The sequence below is a fragment of the Elephas maximus genome, chromosome 11, assembly GCF_024166365.1.
Source record: "Elephas maximus indicus isolate mEleMax1 chromosome 11, mEleMax1 primary haplotype, whole genome shotgun sequence".
Lineage (NCBI taxonomy): Eukaryota > Metazoa > Chordata > Mammalia > Proboscidea > Elephantidae > Elephas > Elephas maximus.
The window spans coordinates 42,739,794-42,752,383 of record NC_064829.1 but is presented as its reverse complement, the minus strand read 5'-3'; the positions used below and the strand labels follow the sequence as shown (position 1 = coordinate 42,752,383).

The 12,590-nt window shown below is 42.3% G+C and overlaps 1 protein-coding gene across 2 annotated transcripts in view; it reads right to left on the bottom strand.

Annotated features, from left to right (window-relative positions):
* MAPRE2 (microtubule associated protein RP/EB family member 2) overlaps window positions 1-12,590 on the bottom strand; it is a 171,352-nt gene that overhangs the window by 109,032 nt on the left and 49,730 nt on the right. The window contains exon 1 of one of the 2 annotated variants that reach the window (XM_049899900.1): window positions 7,101-7,354. The exons of the other annotated variant lie outside the window; for it this stretch is intronic. Coding sequence (XP_049755857.1) covers window positions 7,101-7,219 — 119 coding nt within the window. The 5' untranslated portion in view covers window positions 7,220-7,354. Of the gene's footprint in view, window positions 1-7,100; window positions 7,355-12,590 lie in introns of those variants that run through there. 2 annotated transcript variants of the gene reach the window in all.

Sequence of the window (12,590 nt, the reverse complement as noted above, 5' to 3'; positions counted from 1 at the left end):
GTCATGGTCAAAATCAGGTACTTTGGGCACAATTATTTTACCTGTCTGAACAAGTGAATCTGGACTAGTAAAGAAAATTTTTGCCACACTTTCTTTACTAGACTAGATACACAAAAAGACATCATCACTCAAAGCAGCCATTAACTTAGCCATCCTTATGTACAGATAGTCTTCTGGCACTTTAAAAAACAAAAAAATAATGCTTTAAGCAAGAAAGTTTGTCCCACTTCAAGTAAGTAAAATCATAATTAGCCTGGGGAGATTTGACACTGAGAAGGCACAAGTATTTTTTTAAGTAACCTACTAATAAATTAGTGGTGGTGGTGGAGTGCTTAAGAGCTCGGCTACTAAACAAAAGGTGGGACAGTTAGAATCTACCATGCACTCCTTGGAAAACCTGTAAGGCAGTTCCGCTGTCCTACAGGTCACTGTGAGTCACAATCGACTCAATGACACCCAACAACAACAACTAGGAAGTTATTTCTTGGTGGCCTATAAAACTCTTTCTTAATCTTTTCTTCACTAATTATTTCATAAAATGATCATCTTTAATTAAGGACGCATTTAACAAACATATCTATTTACGAGGAATTTCTTGATTCATGCTATAAGACAGAAGTCATATAATTTTAGTTTTTGCCTATGTGAACTGCAGGTTTCCATTTTGAAAGAATTCTCTCAGCACAATATAAATACCAAATGGCAGAAACACCAAGATCAACAACCAGTATTTAAAAATGAGCGAAGACACAAGGTTCATATGATACCAATGGGATGTATGTGGAGAGTTATAAGAAAAAGGGCTGTTGGAATAGAGCTTAAGATACTGGCTAAATATGACATATCCAATTTAGCTTTACAGATTACAGAGGCTGATAGTTGAAAGCCTGAAATCAGGGAGCATGAAACTATTCTAACGTAAGTATACATGTATATGTATGTGTGTGTATATATGTATATGTGTACACATATATGTATACATAAAGGATACCTTTTACAGGAAAATACATTTTTTTCTTTAAAATGAAATTGACAAAAATAAACAAATCTACACAATTCAAGCTAGACTCTCAGTTCACTAGAGATTGCCATCACCATGATTCCCTCTTCTAACCGTAAGAAACTGGCACTAGAATGATAATGAACTTTCTGAGCAGTTTCATCAGAGTCATAGCTTCAAATCCTGTGGCATTAAGTGACAAGGGAGGATGACCTGCAATGAAGTGTGAGACACCCAGCTTCTGAGTCTGGAAGCTCAGAACAATGTGACCTTTATACACCGGCCACCCTTTGAAGTCATATGCTGGCCATGAAGTGACCATCTGCAATCATGTCTGACCTAAGTACGGGCATCTCTGTGAGGTATAAACAGTTAATGCACTCAGCTGTTAACCGAAAGGTTGGAGGTGAGTCCACCCAGAGATGCCTTGGAAGAAAGGCCTGGTGATCTACGTCCAAAAAATCAGCCACTGAAAACCTACGGAGCAGAAGTCTACTCTGATACACCTGGGGTTACCATGAGTCAGAGTCACCATAAGTCAGAGTCAGCTCGAGGACAACTGTTCACTAGTTGACCTAAGTATCAGTCTTATTTTGAGGTGAAGCTGTTATCGATTGCTTCTACTTGGGAAAAGATGCATTGAGCTAAGGAACATCTACCCACCTTGCCCCAATCCCTACATTAAGAGTTCCAAGTTCTCTCATGGCGGATGAGGTATTCTCTAGAAACTCTGGAATCTGCAGGGGGATGCACTAAAGGACTGCATTTTCCCATCAACTTTCATCCAAAACAGAAGATCAATTCCAGTATGCACCTCTGTGTTCATGATGCTGTTTTTCTATTAATAAGCTTTCAGGTGCTTCTCATTTTCAAGTTCTGACTACCCTGCCTGCCCTTCAATGCTCCTTAGCTTCTTCACCTTCTTTTCCACCACTGCCTAACATGCAGCCTGGCCAGGCCAATAAACATTCTGTGAATTTTGGTCTTCCATAGCATTTTTTAGCTTCCTAAGCATACTGGCCTTGAGGCTATCTTTTTCTACTTTAAGTCACTGTGAGCTCAGGAAATGCAAACTACTTGTGATATCAGATTAAGCAAACTACTCACAGCAATCTGTTATAAAATGAGCTGTGTACAAGACTGACTTTGCTAGAACTCATTGTCCTTGGAGGGGCATCTAGCACAGACCTTGACCAGAGGAGACTCTCAAATATTTGCTGAATTCTCCAAACCAAATGATATATTTAGATTTGTCCCAATATTTTCCCCCTCATTAATGGAAAAGACAACGCATATGGAAATCAACCTCCTCAATTCCAGAGGACAATCTCAAATCACTGCTCTGCTAAGATGATGCCCTGTAAAGATACTGCCACCGCTGACCCGCTGTGGAGCAGGGTAAGCCTCTCACCAAGGGCAAGGACAAATGGGAGGAGCCCCTGCGGCACTGAGAGGACCATCCTATTACCAGAAAAACCAACTAAGAACACTGAAGAGAAGTTCAAATGTTGGGCACCTAATAATCAAAGCATCAAGTAATCCTTTGATTTTTATAAAAACTAAGAAGAAAAATACTAAGGACAAAATTTGTATATATAAAAACCTCCTTTGACAGTAGTATACATGTATGATACCAATATCTACATAATAGAGACACGTGAAGCTAGACTTCTGCTATCTCTGTCTAATGTTTTGGGAAGTATGATTTGATATCTCCATTCTGGTAAAAGTGAGCCTTACTATATAATAGCTTCAACTGAATGGCACACACTTTTACAACTCACACACACACACACACACACACATACACACACACACGATGATATTTTTCTTTGTCTTCCTTAACAATGGTTCATTTTTCAAAACTGGCAGTTTTAGGCTTAAATTTTAGTTTTGTCTTTCTTTACAGTCCATTCCCTGGGGCCAAGTAATTTTTTTTAAGTATTCAAAAATATGCTACTGTAGTGGGTTTCTGGGTAGTTGCATGTTCAAACACCCATGCGGAAACGGTCCCCTAGACTTATACTTTCATTCTTAAAAGCTTGGAGTATGCAAACAAAGATGGGTGGGCAGAGGGCCAGTTAATAAATTTCATTTTCTACTAGCATCTGCTTGAAACAGAGCGATGGGGAGCAGCCTCTCCAGGGAGATCCAGAGCACGACTCATTACTCTGTGAATTAAACAGTGTCACCTCTGATGGCCCACACTACATTTTTTTTAAGCACCTCTTAAAACATACGGATTTCTAGTGCTCATAAATGCAGTAAGGAAGCTGAGGCTGAGGAGGCAATCATACAGTAGTGGACACGAGCTGTGGAAACCTGTCCACTGGGTTCTGCTGAGCCATTTTTGCACTTGTTCTTTTCAATTGAAATCCCTAATACAGAGGCAATTTTCTAAAGGAAACCTGCTTTTGTAATCAATATGCACACTGGTTTCAATAATGATTTACCGCTCCCCCTACTCCAGGATGTGAAAACTGTCTCTGTTTACACTAACCAACACCTGGGTCAAGATACCTGAGGCATGAACCGTATCTGACTGCATGTTTTATGAAGAATTCGCTGCAAATGATATGACAATAATGTCTCCTCCTTGGCGGCGTGACTGCCTGCCCATCAACTGTGCTAGCGAACACAGTCTCTTGTTCTCTAGGTGTCGCCTCCTCCTCTCACCTGTACCTCCAGCTAGGTGAAGGGTGTCCTAGAACCTTAAAAGTCCTTTTTCAGTAATAACAGCATTCTTCTTAAATTTATATGGCTCTTTTCTTTTAAGGGAGCTCCTGGGTGATGCAAATGATTAAGCACTTGGCTGCTAACTGGAAGGCTGGTGGTTGAAGTCTACCCAGGGGCACCTCCGAAGAAAGGCCTGGTGACCTACTTCCAAAAACTCAGCCATTAAAAACCCTATGGAGCACAGCTCTACTTTGACACACATGGGTCACCGAGAGTCAGAATCAACTCAACAGCAACTTTTTTTTAAGAGTTTTTTTTTTGTTTTGTTTTAAACATTTAAAGTTAACCTCACAACACCTCTATAAGAACGAGACTAGATATCATTATACGTACTAAGCAAAGGTAGGAAAAAAATCCAAAGCTAACGGACCTGCTGGGCTACCTACAAGGCAGTAAAGGAACCAGGAAGAGAGTTCACCCTGATCTTCCCAGGGCTCTGGATTCACCCAGGCCCAGCATGGGACTCCAAGGAGAACTTCCAAGCATGTCTCACTGTGGAGGGCTGTATCAACCTTAGAGCCCAAGTAAAGCTTTTGTCTGGTTAGCTCTCTACTCTGGCTTTCAAATTACCTTTCAAGTTTCCTCAGCAATTAAATGGCTATATTATTCCAGCCTCAAGATGCCGAAATCATGGAATGCTTCCTGGATACAAAAAAATGTGTCACATTTTTCCTTTCCTTACACCCCTCCAAAAAACAAGCAGTAGTTATATTACACTGGTCATCCTCTGTAAAAGAAAAGCAGACCAAGAGAAACATCAAGTGTGTCTGTTTCCACATGTAATCCTTGTATAAAACAATACAAATGCAATGTAGGATGTCATTTAACCTATGACATCTTTCGCAATAGCATCCAGTAAGCCTATTATATAAAACACAAATGCAGTGATGCTCTTAGTGACTTAAACATTTGTTCAGTCAGAGCTTTATTAAAATTCTGTTTTTGTTTTTCTTTTTTTTTTTTACGTAATTTCAGGTACCAATTACAAGGACTTAGAAAACTGGAACTAATTCAGGAAATATAAATAACTTGGTTTGAATTAAAAAGAGAAATAAAATTTCACTTTAAAGCAATAATTTCTCACCAAAAAGTGGCATTTACATTTTACCTTTCTGCCAACCGATTTTCCACTGACATTTCAAGGTAGTTCATATAAGTAATAAAATCCAATTATGCAACTTCCTTTGGCCCACATGGTAAAATTCGAATTCTTTCTGGAAAGCAATTGGTATCTACATAAAACCAAATCCGTTGCAGTTGAGTCAATTTCTACTCATAGTGGCCCTACTGAACAGAGTAGAATTGTCCCATAGGGTTTCCAAGGAGTGGCTGGTGGATTTGAACCGCTGACCTTTTGGTTAGCAGCTGAGCTCCTAGCCACTGTGCAACAGGGCTCTGCCACCTACATTAAAAATAAATAAATAAATAACACTGCTGTCGAGTGGATTCAGACCCACAGTGACTCTACAGGGCAGAGTAGAACTGCCCCCATAGTGTTTCCAAGGAGCAGTTGGTGGATTTGGACTACCAAGCTTTCGGTTAGCAGTCAAGCTCTTAACCACTGCACCACCAGGGCTACCTACATAGCAGAATTAAATCATTTAGGAAATGAGGATCCAAATTTATTATCTATGAAAACATTTTAAACTTGTGAGGTTTAAAAGCAACTCAGGTTTTTTGTTTGCTTGCTTTTTGGTTTTAATTCCACTTTGGGCTTTGGGATGTTCACAGAGAAGAAAGGGAGAAGATAAAGGAGCGAAATGGGCCCAACTTTAAATCACAAAAAACAAAAACAAAACAATCTGTTGCCATCAAGTATATCCGACTCATAGCAACCCTATCACAAAGGTCCACAAAAGACAAATCCCGGAAGTTGGGGACCAATTTTGGTTTATATTAAGAGAATAATGAGCACTTGGAATCTGTAAGGATGCCATGTCAACACGTTAGTTGGAACTATATGGTATGAAATTTTGGTGGCCTCATGGGCACAGCCAAAATTAACTCCAAGTATTTACATAACTGTCAGAAATGACAGGACAAGGGTTGCCTATAGTCTGTTTTTTTTTTTTTTTTGGTAAGCAAAGGGTATGTTTCTCTGGTCAGAGAGAAAGGAAGTGGGGAGATTTTGGTCCCATTTCATGATATGCAATATTTATACACAGATTATTCTACCCATAATACCATCTGAATGTTTAGATGAAAGCTTTATAAAAAAGAGTTATTTCCTGTTGCTCACTAGCTGAGAGGATGCGCTTTAGAGGTACGTGTGCTCTGTCTCAAAGCAGAAGCGCTGTTAGTGGTTATCAAGGTAATGTTTAAAAATAACTACCCGAGTACAAAAGAACTTCAGAGGAAATATGACCGAGGCTATCAGTCTCCCTTCAAGTCTGGCTTTGGGCTGCGTAAGGCTCTAGCTGCATTCTCCATTACATTGTTACCCTTATCAAACAATGCAAACAATTTTAATGAGCTTATCTACTTGAACATATTGCCAGATATGTTAATGTAAAACTGATGCCAACCGTACAGGCCAACTCATTAATCAAAAGCCTCAGAATATAATGTTCAAGATCAGTCCCATCCTCAAATCAGACCTCAACAAAATATCAGGAATTACCTTCCTACAGTAAAGAAGAAGGGCGGGCTCCCCCACCCATGCGGAGGCCATAAACTCCTAAGAAAATGCTTAACAGCGCCCAGTTTTTTTCAGGTCCATTGCAGTCCAGTTTCTTTCTAACAAGCCTAAGGTTCTATGGGGAAAATTTTGGTGAATGTCTGACACCGTGACCTCTGCTGTCAATCCTTGCACCAATCAGCGAGCAGAATTCTTACAAAGCTCCATCAATCTGGCGGTTTAACATCACAGACTGCAGCTTAATCTAGAGGATTCCATCTTCCCTGCACACACACCAGGGTTAAGTGCAAACGTTTTTCTCACCATCCTCTGTTCTCTGCCTTTAGGCACAGCCACCTAATGGCTCCTTTAAAATCTAAAAGGGAAGAAGGAAAGGAAGTGCTATAGCCTGTCTCTCTTAGGAGAAGGCAAAAAAAAAAAAAAAAAAGCATGCATTTTTATCAATGTGGAAGCAAAGAGACGGAGGGAGAACCCTTGCAGGCAGCAAACCTATTCACAAAATGCTTTCAATTTGCCCAATACAAACGGCATCTGAAATCGTGAAACCTCAATGCACACCCAACATGACACATGGAAATAGACAGCAAATAATCACCACCGCCTAGACGAGCGCACGCCTGCAGCCCGGGTCGGGAGCAGCGTTTGCTCCATTATGTAACGGCCCGTATTTCCGCGCGCCCTCGCCGCGTCCCCGGCCGGCGCCGCTCCCCGTGCCAGCCCCATTACCTGTAGGAACGCTCCCCGCGCACTGTGTGCTTCCGGAAAGGAATGATGGTCCCGTTATCCTGGATGATGTCGTTGTTGTTCTCGCCATTTGGTGACAGGGTTTGGGTCGGACCAGGCATTGGCGCACTCCCGAGAAAGGAAACAAAACCGCTCCCGGCTGGCTGGGTGAGGAAGGTGGGCTGCGTCTTCCCGCTCGCCTGCTCCTCGCAAGGATGGTGCCTGCCGCCTGCTCACTCGCTCGCTCACTCCCTTCTCTCCCCTCCCGCTCTCGCCCCGCCCTCCCGGGTCCCCGCCCTCCCGGCCGCTGACGTCAAAGCGCCGGCAGCAGCACCCGAGTCACGTGGCCGGCCTCGTCACCATGGCAACTCGCTAACTCATCACCTCGCCTGAATTCGCAGAGGGCGGCGGCGTGACCAAGCCAGCAGCTCCAGGCAGGCACCGGGGTAGGCCTACATCTGGCATGTAAAACCCCAGGCCACCCCGCGGCCCCCCTCGCAGTCCCCCTCGCAGACTTGCCTCGTCTGAAACCCAGCTCTTCCTCTAACCGTTTCCTTTCCGACCCGTGCTCCAAGTGCAGCTGTGTACACAAAAGAACGATTCATGCAAAAGGTTGTGGGGGGAGACCCTTTAACTCCTTCAATACCAAGTTCCTGTGCCATCAAAATTAAACCTAGCCAGGTTTCAGAAAAATATAAAGAGACCTGGTAGCTTGCTTCTAGAAAAGGTACCGCCTAAAGGCATTAAAATTTCCAGCTTCCTCCCTCACTCTCCAAACAGCAAAAGAAACCAAAAAAACCTAAGAGGAAGCTGTACTGCCTTCTAATCAATGTAGCATATTCTTTAATAATTTGAAGATTAGAGATTGCAAATTAATAGATTTTCTGCACAAAATATCCGCAGAGGTTATTTTTAAAGGAAGATAATCACCATTTTAAAACGTTATGTTTACCCACGTTTCCTCAATTCAAATTCTTACACTGCCACCTGATACTGATAATTGACTCTTTACCACATATTTTCTTTTTATTTGAATTAAGCAAATGACCACCCCATCTAGTATTTGGAAGCTCTCAACATTCAAACTCTTCTATATCGTTGCAATGCAGTTTTCAAATACTTTGGCTGTGAGACAGGTACTGTTATTACGTCTAAGATGTGTAAACCTCTGAGGTTAATTTTGCTGAAGATCACACAGCTAGGTAGCAGGGAACTGGAATTTCAAAGTGACTTGCCTTTACCAATGGAGTGGGCAGCAGTGGTCTGTTTAAACTGTGAGCTCAATATATACAATGGATAGAGGTAAGCATCAAATACTTCATGCACACTCCCAACACGACCACTGTGGAAAATAACTGTGAGAGGCATTGCAAATGACTGTGCAAAGTCTATGTATTAGACTATAGGGACCAAACAGACCCCAAACATGTCCAGTGCTCTTCTCCAGAGAGGGGAAGGGGATTTGAAGGATTCCCTGCTTATTCAGAAGTGGTCTCTGACCTTTTGTAGGGTAGAAATGGAAGAGGAATTGAGCTAGAAAGACATAGCATAAATATATGTGGCAGAAAGCACTGGGCTCTGGCTCACTCCTTCACGTATTCGTGTGGTTTATCAGTGTTACCATTTTGTGATACAGATATTAAAAAACAAGTAAGAGCCTTGTCATTCCTGGCAATTCTCTAGCGTATGCCCCTGGTAATAACAAGTTATTTCTGAAATCAAGCTTCTAGAATTAGAATAAATGGTTCATAGCCCAGATGGTAGTGATAATATCAAATGGGGCATTTTTATAATTTTATACTTTTTTTGATTATTTTAATAATTTTATTTCCTGCTCCTCCAGTTAATTCAGTGCACAAATTGATTCCTTCATCCATATTTCAGTTTAGAATTTTTTTCTCATACAATTAGGGTCCCATTCTGACCCAAGACTTAAAGGATACACAGATGAATCTAAGGACAGGCGATAAACCCAAGCCGCATATTGCACGATGAGCTAAAGTGGCATGAGAGTATAGTCATTGCTATAAAGATCCACGCTTCCTCTTATTTCTTGCTTGACCCAGGGTTGTCCATTTCCTTACCAGTTTGCTCCCTTTCACAAAAGCTTCCTCTTTCTTTGGGAACAGTATGAAGTTGAAAGGCACAATCTACAAATCAAAGAGTTGATATTTTTGGAGTGTGCCCTCTCCAATTGGGTTTGTAGTCTAGCTTACTTTTCCGTGATCCCATATTTAAGGAATATGCTGGGCATCACTAGTGTTATCACAGGGACAAAATTTGTCAGAGAGAATTTCAGTATATAGTTCTTTGATTATACCAAATAATTTTGTGGAGAGAATATTCCCACTTTGCTTCCAGGCTGCTCATGAAGGGGCCTATAGCCAAAGAATTTGGGTTGATGGACTGAAAGGGTGAAGGAGGTATCTAAGAGCCCTTGTAAATCTTCCTCTACGACTGCTCTGAGCCACACCACTATAAAGGGACCTAGAGAGTCCCAGGACCAGTGATTACCCTCTGAGATGCAGGGGTAACAGGGATAATAATTTGAAAATATTAAACAGATGTGTTTTCATCCCTCTCCCCATAAATCAGGTTACCTGACAGCCATTCTCCAGGTTAGCCCTAGGGAAAGGGGGAGGGCAAATTCCACGTTGGGAAGCAGGATGATATGATATAGGGAAAATACAGAAAAGGCAGGAAGAGGGAGGGAAAAGACTATCCCTTCCATTCCCCCTTCTCTCCCCTGTGTAGGAAGACAGGGATAGAGGTAGGAAAACCAGGGCCTCCTGTCCTAGCACTCCAGGTTCAAGTTTCAGAAGGGAGACTTTAGATAGACTGAGAACAGAGCTGAACGCCAAAGGTCTTCCTTTTGCCCATTTCCCATTGGAGACTCTAGGAAAAGACCACCTTATAGAGTGTCTCCTCCATCAGCCCTCTCCCCCAAAACAAGGTGCAGCTGCACCACAGTAAACACTAAAATCAGAGGCTTGGTCAGTTAGGCAGTGGGTAGGCTTGAGTTCGACTCTCAATCCCTTTTTTTTGCTAGCATGTAGTGTGGAAGGTATCTAGAACTTTCCATATGTCCCAAAGGGGATAAGCAGGAGGAAGAGTTGATGGAGCTATCTGGAGAGCTAAGTTTGTTTATGTGTGTGTAGGAGGTGGGGGGCGTCATAACAGACGCAAAGGGATATTTAACTGGGGTTCACAGGGTGGAGAATTTAGAGCAGACTCACAATGGGAAGAGTAGCCAGTTCTAAGGAAGCTATACAGGGCCAGGGCCAAATCTATTTGGAGATATTGCTGCTGAAAAGTTCAGCAGAGGACACTAGCAGAATGCCCATGGGTGGGATCTGACCACCCACTCCTCAGCTGACCTAGATGAGGACCAGCATGAGACCAAAAGGCTCCTACTCTCCGCTCCCCCTCTCCTGTTTCCACAAGCCCCACTCTCCTATACGCACAGATAACATCTTGGAGAGGGCCTAGGGAAAGGGAAGGACATCTCAAAGACTGAATATTCACCCAAGAGACAGAGCTATACAAAGATGATCTGAACTGGAAGAGTCTTGAGTACTGTGAATTGGTAAGTTTAAAACTGTTTCTGTCCCCCCTAAGCCCCCATCAGAGTGGGGAAAGTCACACGGATCATTAGGAAAAAAAAGCCAGTTGCTGTCAGCGTAGAACTCTACTCCATACGATTTTCAACAGCTGATTTTTCAGAAGTAGATCACCAGGCCTTTCTTTACGTGTGTAAATGAATGAACTCATTCATTTATACGAGCACCTGATTTTATTCTCACAACTATTCTAATAAGGAAAATGAGGCTCACAGATGAGAAGCAACTTGTCCAGGACTGGAAATCAGGTTGCTTGACCCAAAAGTTCACATGTGTATCCACTATGATATCACTGTCATTTAAAAGAGGAATAGCAGTGTAAAGGGAAGGTAAATGGCTTTCCATGCCCAGGTACAGAGGTAGGAAAAGGTATAATGTCTCCGGGAGACAGCAAATTCTTTAGTATGAGCAGAGAGCAGAGTACACAGTGGCAGGAGGTGGCACAAGGATCAGGTGTAGAAATGTCCTGTGGTTGAGCTGAGGAGTTTGACCATAATTCTGAAGGTGATTTGGAACCATGAAGAGCTTTCTAAAGCAAACCAAACCTGTTGCTGTTAAATCAATTACCACTCATAGTGACACTATAGGACAGAGTAGAACTGCCCCATAGGGTTTCCAAGGGGTGTCTGGTAGACTTGAACTGCCGACATTTTGGTTTGCAGCTAAGCTCTTAACCACTGTGCCACCAGGGCTCCATGAAGAGCATTAGGGGAGAGAAATTAATGGTGAAATATGCTTATCAAAAAGGTCTGATTCTGGTAGTAGTGTGGAGGATTTGTTGGAGGTGGTCAAATTGAGTCAAAAAGTAATGAAAGCCTAGACTAAGACAGGCCAAGGGGTTGTAGAAGTAGCACAGATATGAGATAGTCAGAAAGTATAACTGTTAGGATTTGGTGACGAACTGGATGTAGGCAGGGCCACTGGTGGTGTTTAAGGGTGAGCAGTGAAGGAGAAAGAGACATTTAAAATGAATCCGAAGTTTATGGGTTGGGTGACCAAGTGGATAATGGTATCATTTGTCAAGCTAGGAAATACAGATTGACTTGTCCTTTTGGAAGACAGATTCTCATAATGTGTTTTGGACATCAAGAAGTACCTACAGGGCATCCTAGTGGTGATAATGAGTGGTCAGTGGGCTTCACACATAGTAGGTGATCATCATATATTTATTGAATAAGGCAACATATGGATGGGTCTTGAAGTTATGAGGCATGTTTGGCTTGGAGATACATATTTGGCAAAATTACCTCCCAGGTGATAATTGAAACTGTGGGTGTTGATGTCCTAGCTAAGGAAGAAAGAGAAGACCTGGGATGAAACCCTGGGCAACAAAGACATGTAAGAGCTGAGCGATAAAGGAGAAACCTCCAAAGAGACTCAGAAGTAGTTTGCCTAGTGGGGCAAATCACAGGAGTGGTATCACTGGGCCCGGGGGAGAAGCAGGTTTCACAGAGAACGGAGAGGTCTCTAGGGCCAAATGTCACCGAGATAAGAGCAGAGAAGTGTCTACTGCTAAAGTGTTTACCACTTTGCCAAGGTGTACTTTAAAAAGGTATTTTTAAAAGCTTGGATTTCAGATCAGACCCACTAATGATTACTGAAGAAAGCAAACCTTTCAACAAGTAGGAAAAGTGCAACTCTGCAAAATTCATTACTAAAATTCTGAACAACCAAGATACTCAACGAAGGAGGAGATACCAAATCAAGGATCACATATGTATTATCAGCAACGAACTGAATTCAACAAGTATTTGCACGAAAAAGCTCTCAGCAATACTGGAAGGGGTCAACATAATTAGCAAGCACCTGTTAGGCACCAGGTGAACTGCTCCTGCCTTTGAGACCAAATTATAGTGGGGTCAGGACTCACCAA